This window comes from Brachyhypopomus gauderio, chromosome 11 (assembly GCF_052324685.1).
Source record: "Brachyhypopomus gauderio isolate BG-103 chromosome 11, BGAUD_0.2, whole genome shotgun sequence".
Taxonomy (NCBI): Eukaryota; Metazoa; Chordata; class Actinopteri; order Gymnotiformes; family Hypopomidae; genus Brachyhypopomus; species Brachyhypopomus gauderio.
In genome coordinates this window covers 8,096,658-8,117,746 of record NC_135221.1, presented here as the reverse complement: position 1 = coordinate 8,117,746, position 21,089 = coordinate 8,096,658, and the positions used below count along the sequence as shown (strand labels likewise).

Here is a 21,089-nt window from a genome sequence, read left to right as displayed (position 1 = left end):
GAAAAACATAGAGCTGAGCTATTTTCATAGGCATACTGGTCATTTGCCTTAATGAGAAATCTAAAAATATCTTGCAGCAAACCGTTTCACAGTGGCAGATGTAGGATTTTTCTGAGTAAGGGGCTAAAATTATTTTTACTGGGTTATATTATACTGTGTCCGCAAGCCGTGTCCTCAGGAGAAGGGTGATCATGACCAGAACATCCTTTTGCGTGCTTTAATACCTCTCCCCAGAACTTTTGGGGACCAGATGAGGTTAGGATTCTAAACTTTAGGAGGATCATTGTTGTGGTTGTGATCTATGAGTTCCTCAGAGCAGAGGTGATGGGTAGAGAACCTTCTTACATTCCACTTCTTGCATTTGGCATTAGATAACGTCAGGTTCTCACACTTTGTGAGGGAAGAGCGTCTCTGTCGTGATGGGTGAAGTAGTAGTCTTTGCTTTCTCCACTACACGTTATCTGTGATTTTCCACAATAGATTGCAAAAGGCTGCAAAAAACATTTTATGTAATTATTCATGGAAACTCATCAAATCGACAAAAGATGAACCCACAAAAATGTATTTATTCAGATTTCATTTCATTAGTCACACATTCAGTATTTGGTACTCCAGGTGTATATAGAATCATATTACTGTAGAAGTACAAGTAAGATGAATGACTAAAAACAGTTAATCTACATCAAAACAAGAGATTTTAAGAAAACACACTCCATATTATGTACATATTACATATGTATTACATACAAGCTTAGTGAGTCTGCTTCAGTGCATCAGTGTGTGTGGGGAGTGCTAGCTGACATGCGAGGCTTTAACTGGGATCTCTGCAGTGTTTATCTTCCCAGTGGTTCCTCCGGCTTCCTTACGGGTTGTGGCAGACAGCCCATGCTGCCGTAGCCGTACGAGCAGGGCGGGTCGTCCCTGCTGTGTTCCCACTGCTGCACGCGTGGCTGTAGCCTCAGGGCCGCCTGCCTGAGGTGGACAAACGGAGACGTGGTGAGCTGCACGACGTGGGCCGTGCTGTAGAGTCAATACAGGAACTGCTGTGAGCGGAGCAACAGGGGACTGTCTGCAGCCATCGGGGCTTCACCTGGAGATGTTCCTGCAGTACAGCATGCTGACGGTGGAGAGCTGGGGGCAGGCGCGGTGCAGGAGGCGAGGGGTTCGGTCCGTCAGGAGGACGCAGCCGCTCAGGTCCAGCTCCCGCAGGTAGTGACACGCTCCTGTCAGATACTGCAGCGCCATATCTGTCATCTGGAGTTCAGAGAAGCAGCTCAGTCTGGATGTATCGGTTTCCTGCTGTAAGGATTAACTCACCAATGTTCACTGCTTGACTCTTACTAAGTGTGACCACTCTGACCTCATGTCCTGTTAGGAAAGCAATACAAGGCAGAATTGTGGAGAGAAACAGGTTTACTTTTGGGCATCCAGCCATTCGGAGCGTGGTGATGTTTCTGCAGTAGAAGGACAAAAGCTTGATCGATTGATCAGATAAACTGAGGCAGTGACGCACGTCCATAAGCTCCAGATCTCGAGCCTGTCTGCAAAATTTCTGCACCAAAAACAAACAAAACAAAACACATAAGCAGGAGCCAAGAACGGATGTAATGATGTTCAGTACAGGTGAGAACATGCAGATCTTCTGAGGTTGGGTTAAAAAACACAAAAAACCATAACATAACATAAATCATAACATAACCACAATGGATAACCTGCTGTAAGCTGAGCTGAGAAAAGAGTAGAGAAGACATGCCTCTATTCCAATATCTGTTATCCATACACATTCTGGAGCAATCAGCTCTCTCAAAGTGCAGACTGCACCCAGCGCAATCAGACCCTGCAAAGGAAACACAGGGTTCCTCTTTTCCTGGTTCCATCGGGTTATATGATCGAACTGTCGTATTGACCCTTGCAGCTGTATGTAAATGTGGACCTGGTCCTGGACGCTGCAGCCCGTGATGTCCAGCGTGACGAGGGAGGAGCAGCCGCTGAGATACTCCACGCTGCTGTCCGTCAGACTCTCACAGTAACACACACTCAGCTTGCTCAGCTTGGTGCATCTGGACAGACACACACGCACATGCATGAAATCTGCTGGTGCAGCTGTTATGATATGGTGTGAGGGTGTGTGAGGGTGTGAGGGTGTGTGAGGGCGTGTGTGGGTGTGTGTGGGTGTGCGTTTGAAAGTGAGAGTGTGTTCACCTCTGACTGAGCCTCATGATGGACAAGTCATTGATTTGAGGGCAATTGCTTAAATCGAGCTCTCGTAGTTTAGAGGCACATGGCCCTTCTGCCATGTAACGGATCCCAGCATCACTCAATCTGGCTCACACACACACACACACACACACACACACACACACACACACACACACACACACAGAAATCTACCACAACAGAAAGACACCCCACAGCCCACATTAAAATGGCTAATCAATGATATTGCACTATTGCAGTTCTATCTCCTACTTTTCAAAGCCTGCCAGGTGAAGGGTGTGGAGGTTCCTCAGACTGCTGATATACTTCATGCTGGTGTCAGTCATGCGAGAGCAGTCTGGTGCATGCAGCACGGTCAGGTTAGGGGACGCCCTGCACAAAGCCTTCCAGCCACTGTCTGTCACACGGCCGTTACCTGCACAGCCACAATGCAGACGCGGAGCGTCCTGATCCACTATTAGCCTTTAGCAGTTTGAGCTTCATGTCTTCTTAACTAATGCTACACAGGTCCTACAAAGATCTGTTTGGCTTGTGTTACAATCAGCAGGTGTGAGTTTGGAGAGAAACAACTGGGAGAAAACTGTGAAAATGCAGTTTTGACCGAAATTGAAAAGCCACATATCCTGGAAAAGGCTCCAAGGTCTTAAGGAAAAAATGGCAAACCTTCTATTTTAAACTTAGTCAGGCTGGCGACCTCAGCGATGGCTTCGAAGGCTGTGTCTGACAGATACGGCGTGTCCAAGACAGAGATCACAGCCAGGGAGTGACACTTAGAGGCCAGCGCCTGATGAGACGATTTCAGTCAGCATGCATCATACTGCTGTATGTGAAATGCAGCATTCATGCCCTCATAATGTAGAGCCAACCAAACCCACAGTGTCACTGATTATAGTATGAGGGAAAGCACTATAGTTATAGTACCTGGATACAGGCATCAGACAGTGTAGTCATATCATCACACACGATGTGTTGGAGCAGACTGCAGCTTTTGGCTATGTGTCTGAAACCATCCACTGATATCTACAGCAAAAACGCATAGATCCTGTAGTTTAAACAGTTAGGTTGAAACTTTTATGAGATATTGTGCACAGCAAACAGAAGAGAACTTACCTGTGTACAGCCTGAAAGATCCAGGTGTGTGAGCCCATGGCAGCCCCTCCCTGTGGTCAGGACCTGCAGGCCTTTATCTGTGAATCTCCTGCAGTAGGCCAGACTGAGGGACTGCAGCGTCATACAGTTCCTTTGCAACAGAACCCAAAAAAACGTGAATATACATCTTCTGCTAGTTACAGATAATAACAAAAATAAACTATTCTGGAATTCAGTTAATGACAATAATTGCATTGAGCATATACTGTAAGAGATGTGGGGTATTTAAACTGTGGAGATGTAGACTGAGTGTGTTTGGTACCTGGACATTGCTCGCCAGGTGCTGTCGGTGACGTTGGTGTAAGACAAATTAAGAGTAAGGAGAGACGGGCATGCCTCTAGGATTATCCACATAATGTCATCCTGTCAAAGATTTATTATAAAGGTGGATCAAATGAATGATCTTTCAAACCATTGCAAAAAAAAAAAAACATGCCAGAGTAAATGAATGTTAGTTTCACTCACATTGATGTTAGTACATTCACTCAAATTCAGGTCCTGCAGATTTTTGCATTCACCTTTGAACAAATGCAGCAGACAGAGGGATTACACAATAACGCCATATCTGTTTGGCTGCAAACTTCAGAATATTCATCAATTTACCAGTTATGAGTTCATCTCTTAGACCATCAGGGGCTCAGAGAAGAAACGCTTGTGCACAGCACAAAACAAACCCACCACATTAGCGCCAACGTTTAGCATCACCATCACGGCCCTTGATGACTTACTGATGCATCTAAAGCTGGCGTGGTGCAGTGTGCCACAGCCACTCATGTTCAGCTGCGTGATGAAGGGACGGTGCTTCTGCAGTATTCTCACCACAGCCTCATCAGTGATCCTCTGCCTCTCAGCAGAGATGTTGATCTATGACAGACAGCACCGTCGTGAGATGTTCTTAGGCTTTGCAGCAGTGCAGGGTCTCTGTTTCTACCACTCACCCGGCTCCACAGAGAGCACGTTTGAGCAAGGGCCTTCCATGCACCACACACGCGAGAACATTTCAGCAGCTCTCCCACACCCAGATTCTGAAAGATCTGACACAAATGTGTTAGCTCAAAGCCACATTTCTCCAGTTAGTGGCAGTGCGTCTGTCAACATGTTAACAACTCCAACCTGAAAAAAAATGGAAAACAAATAGGAATCCTCCAAGTACTTTAATTATTTATTCTCATATCATAAATTAGTGAATTTGTGCACTTGGTGGGACCTATAGAGCTCCCTGTAGTGCCTCTCATCTCTGACGCTCAAAACTGGACCTGCATCCACATACCCAAACGCACTATGAACCCCATGCTGCCTTTGAGCATATAGTTCAGCTCTATTTGAACCACTGACACTCACAAAACACAGAAGGCATGCATCAGGACCTCTCTGTCCTAGCAACCATGTTCTGGAAAGATCTTCACCTAGCTGTCCGTATAGCTGTCTGTTTACTGGCTGTCTTCAAGTAAAAAAGCACTTAAATATTTACTTTTAAAAAGCTGACTTTCACTTTAGCCAAAGGCTTTATCCTGACAGTATTCTTAATACTAAGCTATCTATAATCGTATGAAGACGTGCTTTGGATCAAGATACAGTAAAGCAATTCTCAAGGCTGCATGCTCTGGCCATGTGCATCTGTCAAATTCTGAGAATGTGGGTAGTTGTATCTACCCATGTCAGTAGCAGTACAGCAACGGACAAACCCATAAGATCATGTAGGACATGATATTGACTTAGTGCAAATGACTTAAGGCTTTGTAGGGAGAAAGAGGCACCTTGACTGAGAGTTTCCAGGGCAGCAGAGACAGTCTGTCCTGGCCATCTGCTTGAGAGAGATCTATGTGTTTTCCGTGGGTGTCCAGCATGCCTTTCTCCATTCTCTGCCAAAGACCAGACCCATACACAAAAACACAACACACATACACTAGGGTATTTACATACAAGTTCATGATGCACTCATCAACACATTTAATTAGATGCACAATTTACTTCAGTGGTGATACCGTTCCATGAAAAACTACCTCAAAGTACTCCTTTGTTCTTTTTGCATCTTGTGCTACATGGCGCCATGCTGCAATAACGACCTTACAGAGGACAGCGTCCCACACGCACTGTATTTTTTTCACTGCATCTGAAACAAACAACAAGCTCTTCTGCATCCTTTTCACAGTGGCCACAGAATGTTCACGGTAGCCGGGGGGAAGTAATTATGCACCGTGAAGACAGTAGGGCAGCTCACCGGATTGCTTGCGCTTGCGAACATGTACCCAGTTTGCCCAGCTGGTAAAGATGAATCTTGTGTTCTGCAGCACGTAATGTCTCTCTGCTGAATGAGTCAGGAACAGCAGCCGGGCAGCATCTGCTTTCCTCTTTGAAATATACTGCCTCCAGCCTCTTCCCACAAGAGCAGCCAATCATTAACTCATATGATCTCAGTGTGGACAAATAGGATACTAAAGCCTATTGCTTTTAGATTAGTGAAATTTATATATATACAGCATGTGAGTGGTAGAAGGCTGCTAAACACTTACTTGAAGCACATTTTGGTCACATTTGTTTGATAACACAAGTAGGCTTTCTCTAATAAATGTGACTGAAACTAAAAGATCAAAAAACAAATGAGAGTTTGCAAGCATAATAAGTGCCTATGGATTGGACAATTAAGGTAGATTGCTATACCATAATATCATCTGTGCCTCCAAAAATATCGTGCACAATGCTTTTTGCCAGCAAGGACACTGTGACAGTGTGAACATCATCAAAACAACTGTGCCTGAAAAGATATTACAAATAAAAATGCTCAAGCACTTTGCATGGTTTCCTTTGGTCAAAACCCATAGTTACAGGAATTGCTCAAATCCAATGATACCTAGCCCCATGGATAATCAAAATTATATATTTTTAGCAATATATGGAACATACCAGTGAATCTCCAGAGCCTGGTTTTCCTGAATTGCAAGAAGCTTGCTTTCAATAAAGTGTAAGGGATCTTCAGGGCAAGACACACATAAACTAGCCAGTAAGGCCTGATGAATGAACGAACAATAACTCTGTTACTATCAAACTAATATAAGCATGTACACAGCTATTGTGGGAAGTTCTCTTTGGATGACACTTTTCCTTCAATATTTCCTGAACATTGTCCTTTAATGACGCTTTATGTGAACCCTGAACATATATTAGGTTTTAAAAAACAAATACTGTTGCACCCATAAATACGATAAATACAATTTATATTTAGGAAATAGTATACAGTCTAAAATCTACAACACTGGAATTATTAAATATTATTTAATAATATTAAATCATATTTAATCATATTAAAATCACCAAATATATTTTGGTGTCATCTTAAAATACTAATGTGTTGTTGTTATTCCATAGTGAGCTAATGGTGACTAGCTATTAAGTGAAGTACCTGTCCAATATTCATTAGCAGACAGCTTGTTAGCTCAAATAGGTTAGCTAGCGTTAACTTAGTTAACTGAACTAGTGTTGGCTAGTTAGCTCACATAGGTTAGCTAGCATTAACCTGGTTAAATAAACTAGTATTAGCTAGTTAGCTCACATAGGTTAGCTAGCGTTAACCTGGTTAAATAAACTAGTATTAGCTAGTTAGCTCACATAGATTAGCTAGCGTTAACCTGGTTAAATAAACTAGTATTAGCTAGTTAGCTCACATAGGTTAGCTAGCGTTAACCTGGTTAAATAAACTAGTATTAGCTAGTTAGCTCACATAGGTTAGCTAGCGTTAACCTGGTTAAATAAACTAGTTAGCTCACATAGGTTAGCTAGCGTTAACCTGGTTAAATAAACTAGTATTAGCTAGTTAGCTCACATAGGTTAGCTAGCGTTAACCTGGTTAAATAAACTAGTATTATCTAGTTAGCTCACATAGGTTAGCTAGCGTTAACCTGGTTATCTAGTTAGCTCACATAGGTTAGCTAGCGTTAACCTGGTTAAATAAACTAGTATTATCTAGTTAGCTCACATAGGTTAGCTAGCGTTAACCTGGTTAAATAAACTAGTATTTGCTAGTTAGCTCACATAGGTTAGCTAGCGTTAACCTGGTTAAATAAACTAGTATTAGCTAGTTAGCTCACATAGGTTAGCTAGCGTTAACCTGGTTAAATAAACTAGTATTATCTAGTTAGCTCACATAGGTTAGCTAGCATTAACTTAGTTAAATAAACTCGTGTTGGCTAGTTAGCTAATCACCTTGAAAATCTGAGGAAGTGAATGCTTAAGAAAATATTCTCTAAAAACAGGATCTGCTTTTTTTAGAGAAGCCATCACGATTGTCGTTAATTTAAACAGTTATCAACAAGATGGCTAGCTGAGTAAGAACATTATTTTAGCTTTAGAAACAAAGTTTTACAAACGTTAAACATTACACCTGCTGCGATCAATATTTATTACTCTCGTTGCTAAGAAACGCTTGCACGCAGTTGGCCAACAGTAAAACTCTTCAATTTTAGTTGCTGCGGTAGTTTCAGCTATTTGTGTGACAGGAGTTTCGTCCATTTACAGTAAAACAAGCGTCATGTTTACCTTCGCAGTGCTACAATTTGTCATATTTATACGAATAATAATAAAAAAGAAAACACTTGTTGAAAGTATGTTAGAAAAAAACAAGAAAGCAACTTATTAAGCAATCAGGCTTGCTGTATGTTATTGTTGTCCGTCCAATACTATATAAACACTGAGTATGGGCTCAGATAAATAAACGATAACTTAACGCCTTATATTAAATAACTTTAATCGTTAACGGGTGTCCTGGCGCGGCAGCCGCAACCCCGTGAACCGTCATGGTTGGCCACCAGCACTAGTACAACACTGGGGTGGGCGCGCGAGCGAGCACGTGAGCTGTTTGCTGTTTTAAAAAATCTGATTTTCTTTCCCCCAAAATGGGAGAATATCGAGTCGCTCCGCAACTGGGCAGCGCGGGGCCTTTACTGGGGAAAGTGGGAGCTTTACTGGGGATTGTAGCGGGAGTCGGAGCCTCTTACGGGATATACAGGCTGCTGCGCGGACGCGGAGACGCGGACGTAGACGAGGCGGGTTCGGCGGGACCGAGCCTGCTGTCCAGAGTGTCCGGACTTCATGTCGTCGGTGGGACCGACGGTCGCAGTCCTACCACAGACATCGCTCCAGGTAGGCAGGAACGATGCTCTGCTGGGTGCAGGTATCCGCTCTCTGTCCTGGGCGGTTGGTTGTGGTGCTGCATCTTCACCTCCCTGTTTAACAGCGGCTGCAGGAAGGATGCTCACTCAGCCTGAAAGTTTCGGACAGCTGGTGCAACAGTTGGATTAATAATAAGCAAACTAGCAGTTTCTTGTAATAATCCGTAATGTTACAACCATTTTCTTTTTTGTCGCGTTTTTCCAAAGGCGAAATTCTCTCAAAGTCTCCAGGTGTCTTGGAGCCACGACACCTGAACGTGCTGCTGTCCGTCCTCCAGACCAGCCCCAGCCCAACGGAGAAGCGAGATGTCCTCATAACTTTAGGAAACGCTGCTGCTTTTACTGCTAACCAGGTCAAGATCCAACACGTTTCACTTTCTTTAATAAAAAATGACGCAAGCCCATTTTGCACGTCATATAGTAATTGTACACGAAATATCAGTTATGTATATAAAACATTTTTTGCTAAATTCTTCCCTCCTACCAGGATCTCCTTAGAGAATTTGGAGGCCTTCATATTATAGCAAGCTGCCTTTGTGACCCTTCACCTGACCTTAGAGTGCAGACTCTGAATGCCCTGAACAATCTCAGCATGAACATCCGGAATCAAGAGCAGCTAAAGGTATGTGAGAAGGTTCATATTGCACAGCTAAAGGTATATCAGAAGGTTCATATTAAACAGCTTCTTCCTGACCCTTCATCTGTCTATTTTCTGTGCAGATTTATGTTCCACAAGTGCTGGAGTTGATTGAGATGTCCCCTGTGAACTCAGATCTTCAACTGGCTGCACTAAGACTGCTAACTAATTTGACCGTCACAGACAACCATCAGCATTTGATGAAGAACTCCATCACTCTCCTGTTGTCTCTGCTTGTTGTGAGCAGTGAAGTTCTTCAGGTGTGGTACTCGGCCTACATTATTATTCTTCACGTCTATTTGCACCCAAACGAGTATTTTTAGATGGACTGTTTGTCTTTACACATTGGCCTCTTTGCTTGCAGATCCAAGTTTTGAAGGTTCTAGTTAATTTATCATCCAATCCAGATGTAATGGATGACATAGTACAAGCACAGGTAAAGTATGAACAAATAGCCATATTACATGTAGCCTAACTACCTAACTACTGTGTATTATGTATAAAGTTCTGTTTGAGCTGTTAGGAGCTAACTTCTAAATCCTTTCTTGAGGTATGACGGTAAAAGAGATTTAGCCGACTATATAAAGGTGAACTTGGTATGAACAACCATATTTACCTGAGTGTTCCATCACAGTTATTCTGAGCTTGTGTTCATTACTTTAACATGGCCATTATGAGTTATAAGCATTAACAACAGCAATTCCTTGCTTACATTTATTACATGTCCTAAAGTGTTTAATTAGCTACTTTTATTTTAACTGACTGCTTTCCTCATTGTTTGAACCTGACTGTACTCTCTGAGGCTTTCTTTGTTAAACACTTGATCCTATAGAGATCCTATCCTATAGAATGCTAGAGTTTTGAATTCAGTAGCACGGGTCTTGAAGCTACTTTTCAATAACTGGCCTTATGGTCCATGCACATGTTAACTGCACATTTATCCTCTGTTTGTATAGGCTCCTGCTTCCCTGGTGCTTCTCTTTGACAGCTGCACAAGTGCAGACGTGCTGCTCCGTCTCCTCACCTTGGTAGTGAACCTGCAGGCCTGGAGACCATCCGCGCAGGTGGCCGAAGCCCTGCGTAGCCGGCAGGACTCCCTATACTGTGTGCTGCTGGATAGCTCCTCCCAGTTCCACAGCAGACTCCGCCTCCTCCTCTCCCACCCCGACAGGGAGATTAGCGCACAGGTGGCGCGGCTCCTGCCCTAACCCCTCACCTGGGTGATGCTTGCCTCTCACTGCCACACCTTTGCTGTGTCCTGTGAAGCCTCTTGTATAGCCAGTGCATGTACAAGAGCACCTCCTTAAAATGTTCCAGGGACTGTCAGACAGTGATACTTGCAAATGTCTTACGCAGTGGTGGACAACCAATAATGGGGCTATATGGAAAGATTTGACTTTCGGGTGAACGTTAACTTGCACAGAATCAAATCTAGCTTTAGCATTGGTTGTTAAAATGATGTCTTTACAGGCAGGGATGTTTACACACTACATTTCTTGAATACCCTTTCTATTGTACTGATATCCCTTTTAGAAGGCAGCTGGTGGAAAAGCGAATTACAGGAAACATAAAGGTTTTGTGTTTGCCAGTGACCTCCTTAGGCAGTTCAGGCAGTTTGTACATTGGATGATGTTGGCACAGCAAATCCCTTAGGAGAGACGTCTCTTTCTTATCGTGTGAGAAGCATGTGTTCTCACTGCCAACCCCCTTTCAGGCCAAGTGAATGAATGCTTCATGTTTCCTATGCCATGCCAAGTGTTTCATAGACCTTTTCTCATGTGATGAAGCAAAACTGAAGAATAATACACTTGCACTGCTTTCGGGATCTTTTTAGCGTTAAAGTGCACTACTCATTGGCTGTTTAAATTATTTAGTGTTATGTTTTTCTGCATGCTGTGAAAAGCTTGACATCCCTATAGAAGATATTTTTTATCACATGGAACCAGACTTATAAGGATGGAATATATTGAACGTCCCATTTGGTAATTTTATCCTGCTCTACTTGGATCCCAGAAAACATAATTCCTAGTTCAAAATTCTAGTTCTAAAAAATTGTTAATGAATCTTAATATCTTATGTTTCCTAACTGCTGTATGCGAGCAATATAATTTAAGGGCCATTTGGCTGATTTATTTTGCAATAACTGGATCCCAATATGTATGTCTTTATTTCTGTAATTGAATTATGCTGTGTCACACCTGCTACTGATAGGAAATGACATTTAGCAGTATAGAGTGACAACACAGTCGTTACTATGGCTGTCGATGGTTTGTATGGCCATATATGGCTTGCTTTAATATGACATTCAAATTAATCTTTGTGAATTTGCTACTTTTGCCTGTTTTTATTTATTTGTAGTCAAATTAAATGTTTATTTTGAAAATGTGAGGGTGTTATTGACATATCGCTTTACCTTATTCTGTAAGTAATATTAATCGCTATTATCTGGTTTCACTGGATTGCAAGTAAATACACGTGTGCCAGTAATTGGTTTGTAGGTTTACAACTGCCTTTTCACGACATCTTCCTAAATACCACGTAGAATAACAAACTCCATTTCCCAGAAGTCTCAGTGTACGCTCTAGTACGGAGCGCAACAACGTTTGAATCACATGAGATGCATTGCTGTATTACAAACGGTGAAGCGCAAGAGCTGAGATGTCTGCAGATGCAGAAACTCGGAGAAGAGCGGCCAGTGCCGACGCTGATTATCAAGGTAAAAATGTACTAGTTTGTAGAATGACAACCATTGAATTAGTCGTTCTGCCTGTTTATCCACGCAAAGAACGGCGCTGTGCACCTGAAACAAGATGTTACTGGACCTGCCTCTACATGCTGTAGAGTGATGATTTAAAAAGTAAAAATAATAATTAATACGTTGTAATTAACGTCTGCAGAACGATCAAAATAGGCTAATGGCACGGCTATTTTAAGGGTAGCGTGATCGGTACTTTCTGCACGAGTTTTGCACATCTGACTTTACAGGTGTATACCAGTTAGCTTCAGATAAGCTAGTTACATCATTCACACTGCGCACACATTTGTGTGTGTGACAAAAATGTCACAAATTATGTTTAGACGTCTAGACAGTAGTGTTTTATTGCACTCAGTTCTGTGTTGAAATCATAAGTCTCTTCAGTTCCTCTGACGGTTTCCTGCCTAGACAAGGCTGATCACTTCCTCACTAGACTAATTGGACATTCTCCTCCAGGCTTGACCTATGGTGGTCTGGATAGTGTAGGCGTGTTACAAGTGATCTACTCAACCAGCCAATAGGGTCCCGCAGCACGAGGGAATCGTGGCGCACGCGCACACACACACACAGAGCTGTACAAGTTGCCTTCTGTTCATCTGCATAGCACACAGCTGCAGCACTCAGTGGAGTAACAAAAACCAAAACAAAGATATTACACACCTGTGTGAGGCCAATAAAAACACTGTCTTGTATTTTGAGTTAATAAAATGTGGCATGTTACACATGCATAATCTGCAAAGGTTTTGGCTATTATTATCAGTTGCTGTTCCCTTGTCTCTGTGTCTGGCCTCAGAGCCTTTGTGGGACAACGGTGGTGTCGGAGGTCATGTTGGTGTTAGCAGTCATCTTCCAGTCTCCTGCTCTGAGCAGACATGTGGGGATCACCAGCGTTTGCCCTTCAGTTCCCAGAAATGTGGCCCTTACACACGCAAGCGCACGTGCACGGGTGAGGGGTGTTAATGCACCCGCACAGAACACACCTAAAGCTCAATCCACATTTTAGATTACTAAAGAAAGGCTCATGTACGTTAAGAAGCAAAGAATCAGAACATATAAATCAGGAGACCTGCTCATAAGAAAAACATCAACCAGCTGGTCTACTGAAACCTAGTTGCATTTAGTTCTGTTTTTTATGTAAGTCAGTAGTTTCAGTACGAATGTGCTTTTTGTTTTCTTCTTCGACATGTATGCAGCACACACTGCTGATGAACTCTGGGAAGATATCCCATTTAAAACCACCTTAAGCGCTGAGAATGAGGTGGAGGCACAAAAACTCGCCAATAATTATAAGGTATGTAATTGCATTTGGTAACAGTGAGAGTGAGTTTCTGTGATGGTTTACTGTTCCTGTCTCACTTGTGTGCTTTTCCACGTTAAGTTTGGATTCAGAAAGTGGAAGAGCCATGTGACTGAGCGGCCGTTTGAAGACAGATCAGAGATAGTAAAGGAGCTCTACTCAGAGTTGAATGTCATTAAACCAAGCGCAGGTCAGAGTCATAAAACATGACTAGACCAATTTAAGATAAAACACAAATGTCAGATAAAACACAAACTTGAAATATTGAGACGAGTGATGTGGTTTTCCATCTTTGTAATCATCTCTCTTTCTCTCCCTTTCTCTCCCTTTTAGCAGGCTCTTTACTTACCTGTGGTAATGTTCTCTATGTGGTATTATTCGGGTGGTGGATTACCCTGCTGTACCTTCTCACTAGCATGTTGATGTTCATGACCATTATAGGAATCCCTCATGGTAAGCAATGCTTCTACTAATGTCATCATCTCCCTTAAAACTTACTTTTTTTCTACTTTTTAAAAATTTTTTATCTTCCTTATTCTTTTTTAGGAAAACTGTGCTTGAGATTGGCTGGTTATTTTCTGTGGCCATTTGGAAAAGCAATACAGAAGGTTGTGGTTCAACACTTAATAACACACAATAATTTACTGTTCCGTCTGTAGTCCAATATTGTCCACTGGCAGTAGTGCGTTTGTAATTCCCTCAAAACAGTTCAGCTACAGGAGCATCAGATGGGTAGAGAAGCAATTAAGGAGCATTTAATTGAATTGGTTATAACAGCAAACGTTTAATGTTATGCATAATTAATGTGTTATGGGCTGCTCTGTGATTAATCTATAAAAATCAGACATTTTGCGGTTTAGCAGTAGCAGCTGATCAATGTCCTCATGGCTAGTGTGGTGCACATGACTCCTGCAGCTGCTGTCTGTGTGAGACCTTGTGCCTCCGCTCGTCTCAGGTGACTGGCTCATTATCCAGTTTCAGCGTGACTCTGCACAGTGACCCTCAGCGGGGCGAGGGGGGCGAGCGGAGGGCCGCCTCCCCCCTCCTGCTGCCCACCACTGTAGGGGACACTGTGGAGGAGCCCAGCAACCCTCCACAACAGCGTTCCTGGGTAAGGTTCCAACTGTCAACTGTCGTGTGTGTGTGTGTGTGTGTGTGTGTGTGTGTGTGTGTGCGTGGAGGCAGGTTGGGGTTTACATGTGGCTAACACCTTTTAGCTAATATTAGACCTTAGTCCAGTCTTCCATGCAGTCTGGCTGCATGAGCCTGTGTGTGGTTCTCTCGCAGGGTCAGGCGAGTGTGTGTGTGTGGCTGCTGTTGGGTTATCCTCCTCTGGTCGCAGCTCACTGTCTGCTGTGCCTGGTCTCTTGGCTCCTGGTCTTCACCATCCCCGTGGCCAAGTTGAGCTTCAGGACCCTGGGCACCATCCTGCTTATGGCCCCTGAACAGGTTCACATCAGCTCCAGCTCTGGCGGGGTGAGACGCGACTAAGTCCTGCGCCTCACGGCATTTCGGACTCCAATGGCATAACATAAAGCACCTAAACTTACATTTAAATTATACATTTCTATACATCATATGTACATTTCTAACCCCATGTTAGTTAGGAAGCTTTAGGCAGCCATCATACAGGATCAGCCTCATGTGCATTAGCTGAAAACAGCTAGCTGGTTCCCTTCTCACCATTAGCAACAGTGCTGGTGCTATGATTCACTTACTTTCACACTTAATACTGAAAAATCCCAAATCCAAACTTTTAACAAGCAGAAAGGTTTGTGCTTGATGTGGTATGTTTGCGAGTCCTCCATGCTAATGTTTTGAACCTCAGGACAGGGAAGACCGAGCCATCCTCTGCTGCTATCATGCCGTGAATATCTACTACTACAAATACACTGTGGATGGGATCAACGTCTTTGCTGTCAGTATCCAAACAGAGGCCCATCAGGACCAGTGAGCGGGTCACTCACAGAGGAGGATAACTCCATTTGAGTATTTTGTTTTATGTGCTCAGGGGTTTTCCAGATTAGCTTCAGTGGTAGTCTAGCATATGCCTTTCAGTTTGTGTGTTGTTTTCCTTAGAAAATGGCTGTCTTGTAGATCTGCTCCCATTGGTCATTGTCTCATTGATAATTGGCTATGTGGACCAGGACGACCAATTAATCAGCTCCGAGGTTAAGTTTGCCACAGCCATCAGTTCGATCATTCCATTATCCTACTATATTGGAATGGGCATTGCCAGGTAAGGAAACACTTCTCCTAAAACACACACACTCACACATGCGTATTGTGCTCACATCCATTGTGGTCTGTATTATTCTCAGCAATTTACTAGGAGTGTTATTTTTCTGTAAATTGTGCACTTAGCACACATCATTACCATTATATCCTTTAATTCTGTTCTACACATTGTAGCTGAAATTAATCTGCCTTTGTGCATTTGCAGCATATCAGCCCAAAGTAACTTTGCGGTCGGAGCGGTGGTCAACGCAACGTTCGGCTCTATCACCGAGCTCACCTTTTACATCACAGCTCTGCTACGGGGTCATCGCCTGGGCAACAAGTGCCTCGAGGAGATCGTGAAGGCGGCACTGACAGGCACGCTGCTCGGCTGCATCCTCTTCATTCCAGTGAGCGATCTGGCAACCACACATCACACCAGTGGCATCGTAAAAACACAGCCTGCCCACGACTTTTCATCACCTATATACATAGAGCCTATTACATATTTCCATTCAGTTCAAAACACTCTCTGTGCACCATGCCCCGCCTCTTTGCCCCTCCCCCCAGGGGATCTGTATGGTCATTGGTGGGCTGAAACACAGGGAGCAAAGATTTAACAGCCGCTCTGCAGGAGTTAGCTGCTCGCTGCTTTTCATATCCATTGGAGGTTAGCTCATCCACTCCTCTGCCCCTCTCTCTCTCTCTCTCTCTCTCTCTCTCTATCTATCTATCTATCTATCTTTCTCTGCCGTTTACACCTTCTTTCTCTCTCACCACACTTTTTCAGAGCACACCAAGCGTTCAGTGCTTACTGCACTTGTCTAGTTGACGGCACTCTGACCGACCTGTTTGCTTTTGACAGGCGTGTTTGCCCCCACCCTGTTCTCTAAAGCTTATGGGAATCTCGTGTGTCAAGACTGCTCCAACTCCTCTGAGAGCAGTGGCAGCAGCGGGACATTCACATGCAGAAACTGCCACTACGATATAGTAAGACATGCCAACATCAGACATGCAGTTTCACTAAGTCAACGTATAAGACACCATCAAAACGTGACACAGACATGCTGTTAGTGTGTGTGCTGCAGTAATGTTCAGACCATATTTGCTGTTTCTTTAGAGTGAAAACAATTACAGCCTCTTTCATAGTCATATAGGGTAAGCTACTGTCGTCCTTTCAAGCTCAGTACACCTACTGTCTTTCTCGTTCTCCCGAAGCCGTGCTGAGATGAAATGTTGTCTCCACTCCCTGTGCGCTCCCTGTGCGTTTCACAGGCCCCTGGTGTACACCATCTCTGTGCTCCTCCCTCTGTCCTACATCATCGGGCTTCTCTTCACGCTGAAGACTCACTCACACATTTATGACGTCCATGTTGGTGATGAACACGGTGATTTAAAAAAAATTTATTATTTTGGTCCATTCTGGTTATTGATTATTGTGTCTCAGCATCACGTAGAAAACAAAAGCTTCTGACCTCTGTGTGTGTGTGTGTGTGTGTGTGTGTGTGTGTGTGTGTGTGTGTGTGTGTGTGTGTGTGTGTGTGTGTGTGTGTGTGTGTGTGTGTAGCAGTGCACCATCTGGGTCCTGTGGTGCACTGGTCTCGATGGAGAGCTCTCCTTATTCTGATCATTGCCACGGCGCTGATGTCTGCCTGCGCTGATGTCATCACCGAGCACATCCAGCCCATACTAACTCACCCAGGCATCTCTCAGGTGTGTCACACACACAGGTCCACACTGTCTCAGAATGTGGTCCACAATGAGTTTGCTTCTGGCAAATGTTCGCTGTGTATTTTTGCAAGCTCAATGCAAATATGTTTTTAGAATTTCTCCATCACCCATATGTTCCAGTATATTCTTATGTCATTATGTGTAGTATGGAAAAGTGGTACCAAGCAAAGTGGATCCCTCTGTGTTGGCAGACTCCTGCTAGACGCTGGGGAGTCGTGCTGCTGAGGTCAAAAATAGGCACTCATAGATAATACATTTTAGAAGTGTGCGCAAATTTTTGGTGTACTAGTCTAACAGTATTAGTTACAAATAATTAATATGTAAATAAGGTAGAATTTCCACACGTTTTAGTTTGGAAAGCTAAAAACACATGCGTATGTTTTGTATGTGTCTTATCAGTACTTTATTGGTGTAACCGTTTTGGCTATGGTTCCTGAAATACCTGAGATTGTCAATGGAATCCAGTTTGCTCTTCAGAATAATATCAGTTTAAGGTGAGTGACTTGCACCAACACAGAGACCAAGCGCATAGCGTCTGTGGTTTCTTGGTTTCCCTACTGCTAATACAGAACTTCCACATAATTACTTCTGCTTTTGTTTATATGTGTCTAGATTAGGTGTGACACAAGGCCTTCGTGGTCTTCTCTACTGACCAGAATCCTCCTCACAATCCTCCTCAGTCTCCACTGTTGAACTAACACCTACAGTGTCCATATAAGTCTAGCTGGACACCAGTGTGAAGGGTAGAGAAGCTGTGATTGGTTGTACTCTCTCTCTCTCTCTCTCTCTCTCTCTCTCTCTCTCTCTCTCTCTCTCTCTCTCATGTATTTTGCAGTCTGGAGGTGGGGAGTTGCATTGCGATTCAGGTGTGCATGATTCAGATCCCCATACTGATCCTGTTCAACGCCATCTATGTGAGTCACTTCTGAGAAATAACACTGACTCATGCTGCTTTACTGTCACCATGTTCATTCACAATGGTTAATTGCTTGAATTATTTCTTTAGACAATCACTTTATTCACACAGTGGATATGTACAGGTGCATCTCAATAAATTGGAATACCATCAAAAAGTTAATTTATTTCAGTAATTCAATACAAAAAGTGAAATGCATATATTATTTAGATTCATGACAGGGTGATCTATTTCAAATGTTTGTTTCTGTTAATGTTGATGATTATGGCTTACAGCCAATGAAAACCCAAAAGTCATTATCTCAGCAGTCTTTGACACACTCCACAAAAAAAGCAAAAATTGTGGTAGAAAAAGGTGCACAAGCAACTGAGATAACCGTAGCCTTGAAAGGCCTTTCAAACATTTGGGGGAGATGAACAAGGAGTGGACTGCTGCTGGAGTCAGTGCTTTAAGAGCCACCACACACAGACATATCCAGGACATCATTTACACCTGTCACATTCCTGGTGTCAAGCCATGCATGACCAAGACACAACACCAGAAGTGTCTCACTTGGGCCCAGGAGAAAAAGAACTTGACCAATGTGTTGTTTTCAAATGAATGTAAATTTTGCATTTCATTTGTAAGTCAAGATCCCAGAGTCTGTAGGAAGAGTGGAGAGACACACAATCCAAGCTGCTGGAGGTCTAGTGTGAAGTTTCCACAGTCAGTGATGGTTTGGGGAGCCACGTCATCTGTTGTAGGTCCACTGTGTTATATCAAGACCAAAGTCAGCGCAGCCGTCTACCAGGAAGTTTTAGAGCACTTCATGCTTCCCTCTGCCGAGAAGCTGTTTGGAGGACTTGGCACATGTCCACACTGCCAAAAGTACACCTGGTTTAATAATTGGCCAGCAAACTCGCCTGATCAACAACCTGGGCTTCCATAACACCTCAGCAGTGCCACAGGCTGATCTCCTCCATGCTACAACACAATGATGTAATACATGCAAAAGGAGCCCAAACCAAGTACTGAGGGCATTTACTGTACTTACTTTTCAGTAGGCCAACACTTCTGCATTCAAAATTATTTTTTCAGTTGGTCTTATATAATATTCTAATTTTCTGAGATAATGATTTTGGGTCATTATCTTATTATTATTATCTTGGGTCTTATTGGCTGTAAGTCATAATCATCAACATTAACAGAAATACTTGAAATAGATCACTCTGTCATGAATCTATATATGCGTTTCACTTTTTATATTGAATTACTGAAATATATTTTTGATGATATTCTAATTTATAATTTAATGTATATCAATAGTGGCACATGTAACTTTTGATGCAAATTTAAACACAAACATTAAACACATGCCAAACTCTTTTAAAGAAAGAAGAATTTCAGCACACTCTGGACATTTGGGGATTCCCAGTTTGAGGAACTCTTAAGTTTCTGGTTTTTGGTCAACCTGACCATGTGATTATAAAGTGTTTCCTGTCTCGGGCAGGATGTGGGTTTTGTACTCATCTTCAGCGACCTGCACCTGTGGGCCAGTATCTTCAGTGTCATCGTTGTCAACTACATCTTCATGGATGGAAAGTCTGATTATTTTCAAGGTGAATGGTAGAAAACTCAGGATATACTGTAGTCTCAGCATTGGTCTTCTCGATAATGATGGTGGAGGTGGTCCATAGAGTTGATCAGTAGTATATACCAGTAGTATGCACTTAGCGATTGATTTGTATTCCTATCTTGTGTACACAATCTCCCTAAAATCTACTCAATCATATTTACTGTGTCAAATCCATCAGGTTGTTGTTCTTGATGTTAAAATGTTATATGTTTTACGGCCATTTATTATATCTTCAGTATCACAGTACTGTGTCTTCTGTGTTCCCTTGTCTTCAATAATTCAACACCTATACTCTAACTGTTTCTCCTCTCTCTCCCTCTTTCTTTCTCACCCCTCTCTCCCCCTTTTTCTCCCTTCCCCTCTCTCCCTCTCTCTGTCTCTCAGGTACTGCTCTTGTGGTGGTATATCTCATCCTCCTAGCACTCTATTTCTTTGCTCCATCTCCTGCTGGTTGTTGAGGAGAGAGAGACTAACCTGCTCTTAATCTCACACTTTTTAAACTAGCACTCAAAGTAACTACTGCATTATTATGACCAGAACTCACATTTTACATTCTGTCACTACACAACATTTTCAACAAAAAGAAAGTTACATATTGGTACTGCAATTCTCAGTGTTCTCCGAAATGCTGTTAGAGGTTGTATTAAGGTTTAAAATTTGGAGGAGTAGAGAAAATTAAGCTTTATTTCACTATATTGAAATAAAAGTTGAAAGTTTTTTGTATGACTCAAAAGGAAGTGCACTTTATGTATTGCGTAATATAAGGCTGTACAGACCAGGGCCGGAGTGGGCCCCTTTTTCAGCCCGGGAGTTTTATGCCCAAATCCGGCCCAAAATGATTTTTTCCTCCCAATCAGCCCAAACTGAAGATTGACATGAGCCGGCCCATCGGGAATCCTCCCGAATCTCCCGATTAGCCACTCCGGCTCTGGTACAGACACATTCAGATCACATTCAGCCAAAAACAGTGTACATTAGTTTAAATAGTCTTCCAGCTGGGTGTAGAGTGCCATCACTTTGGAAAACCAGACCATGTTAGCTGTCTGTCATATGGATTAATAACTGAGCAACTTAAACTTTCCCCAATTAATAAAACCTATATACTACTGGATTTCAGTAAATGTTTTAATTAAATGTGTTAAATATGTCATTGGGAGTATTTTACAAAGCAGTGTCATGTAACAGCTATGACCTGGCCCCACTCTCGGGGCTGTGGTATCTCTGTCAGGTGAGACATCTGCTTCTCAAAACATCCCTCGTCTGTATTGTAAAATAATACACAATAGTATACAATTTCCAGATATTTATAGTATTGAAGATAACGAACGCACAGCCTCAACAGATTCATTTAGTCTACATGAAATTATTTTATTTAGGCAAGTGAAATGTA

The 21,089-nt window shown here is 42.8% G+C and overlaps 3 protein-coding genes across 8 annotated transcripts; 2 read left to right on the top strand and 1 right to left on the bottom strand.

The window, feature by feature from the left end:
- Positions 1–560: 560 nt before the first annotated feature.
- On the bottom strand, positions 561–9,586 carry fbxl13 (F-box and leucine-rich repeat protein 13). Of its 3 annotated transcripts, none has more exons than XM_077021683.1 (21): positions 8,358–9,586; positions 6,271–6,374; positions 6,028–6,121; positions 5,880–5,947; positions 5,588–5,742; positions 5,370–5,479; positions 5,124–5,228; positions 4,305–4,400; positions 4,095–4,230; positions 3,832–3,884; positions 3,629–3,729; positions 3,328–3,457; positions 3,139–3,237; positions 2,881–3,001; positions 2,470–2,632; positions 2,203–2,322; positions 1,934–2,060; positions 1,754–1,837; positions 1,418–1,552; positions 1,091–1,254; positions 561–972 (listed from the first exon to the last, which is right to left on the bottom strand). In XM_077021683.1, the coding sequence occupies exons 1-21, from the start codon at positions 8,451–8,453 to the stop codon at positions 834–836; spliced, it is 2,400 nt and encodes a 799-aa protein (XP_076877798.1). In that variant the 5' UTR covers positions 8,454–9,586; the 3' UTR covers positions 561–833. The 3 variants fall into 3 exon arrangements, with proteins under 3 accessions (XP_076877798.1, XP_076877800.1, XP_076877799.1); XM_077021685.1 differs by having other exon boundaries at positions 7,900–8,486; XM_077021684.1 differs by lacking the exon at positions 8,358–9,586 and adding an exon at positions 7,567–7,884.
- armc10 (armadillo repeat containing 10) lies at positions 8,452–10,376 on the top strand. Its single transcript, XM_077022916.1, has 6 exons — positions 8,452–8,533; positions 8,739–8,884; positions 9,019–9,153; positions 9,252–9,428; positions 9,533–9,604; positions 10,125–10,376. The coding sequence occupies exons 1-6, from the start codon at positions 8,452–8,454 to the stop codon at positions 10,374–10,376; spliced, it is 864 nt and encodes a 287-aa protein (XP_076879031.1).
- Positions 10,373–20,849, top strand: cax2 (cation/H+ exchanger protein 2). Of its 4 annotated transcripts, none has more exons than XM_077021689.1 (21): positions 10,373–11,150; positions 11,733–11,884; positions 12,717–12,869; positions 13,117–13,214; positions 13,302–13,410; positions 13,557–13,673; positions 13,767–13,828; positions 14,176–14,331; positions 14,508–14,696; positions 15,049–15,142; positions 15,318–15,459; positions 15,664–15,847; positions 16,008–16,107; positions 16,303–16,427; positions 16,558–16,595; positions 16,713–16,825; positions 17,008–17,150; positions 17,568–17,662; positions 18,004–18,082; positions 19,574–19,682; positions 20,084–20,849. In XM_077021689.1, exons 2-21 carry the CDS (start codon positions 11,827–11,829, stop codon positions 20,155–20,157), a joined length of 2,238 nt encoding a protein of 745 aa, XP_076877804.1. In that variant the 5' UTR covers positions 10,373–11,150; positions 11,733–11,826; the 3' UTR covers positions 20,158–20,849. The 4 variants fall into 4 exon arrangements, with proteins under 4 accessions (XP_076877804.1, XP_076877802.1, XP_076877803.1 ...); XM_077021687.1 differs by having other exon boundaries at positions 17,005–17,150; XM_077021688.1 differs by having other exon boundaries at positions 13,554–13,673.
- The last annotated feature ends 240 nt before the right edge of the window (positions 20,850–21,089 follow it).

Bases quoted from the DNA above. Each gene is read 5' to 3' on its own strand.
- armc10 (XM_077022916.1), top strand. From the start codon at position 8,452: ATGTCGTCGGTGGGACCGACGGTCGCAGTCCTACCACAGACATCGCTC. The intron at 9,429-9,532 runs GTGTGGTACTCG...CTTTGCTTGCAG, and splicing joins TGAGCAGTGAAGTTCTTCAG to ATCCAAGTTTTGAAGGTTCT. The intron at 9,605-10,124 runs GTAAAGTATGAA...CTGTTTGTATAG, and splicing joins ATGACATAGTACAAGCACAG to GCTCCTGCTTCCCTGGTGCT.
- fbxl13 (XM_077021683.1), bottom strand. From the start codon at position 8,453: ATGAAGTCCGGACACTCTGGACAGCAGGCTCGGTCCCGCCGAACCCGC. The intron at 3,002-3,138 runs GTACTATAACTA...TCGTCTCATCAG, and splicing joins TGTCTGATGCCTGTATCCAG to GCGCTGGCCTCTAAGTGTCA. The intron at 2,323-2,469 runs GTAGGAGATAGA...TGTGTGAGCCAG, and splicing joins CACCTGGCAGGCTTTGAAAA to ATTGAGTGATGCTGGGATCC.
- cax2 (XM_077021686.1), top strand. From the start codon at position 11,827: ATGTCTGCAGATGCAGAAACTCGGAGAAGAGCGGCCAGTGCCGACGCT. The intron at 16,596-16,712 runs GTAAGCTACTGT...TGCGTTTCACAG, and splicing joins CTCTTTCATAGTCATATAGG to GCCCCTGGTGTACACCATCT. The intron at 18,083-19,573 runs GTGAGTCACTTC...TGTCTCGGGCAG, and splicing joins TCCTGTTCAACGCCATCTAT to GATGTGGGTTTTGTACTCAT.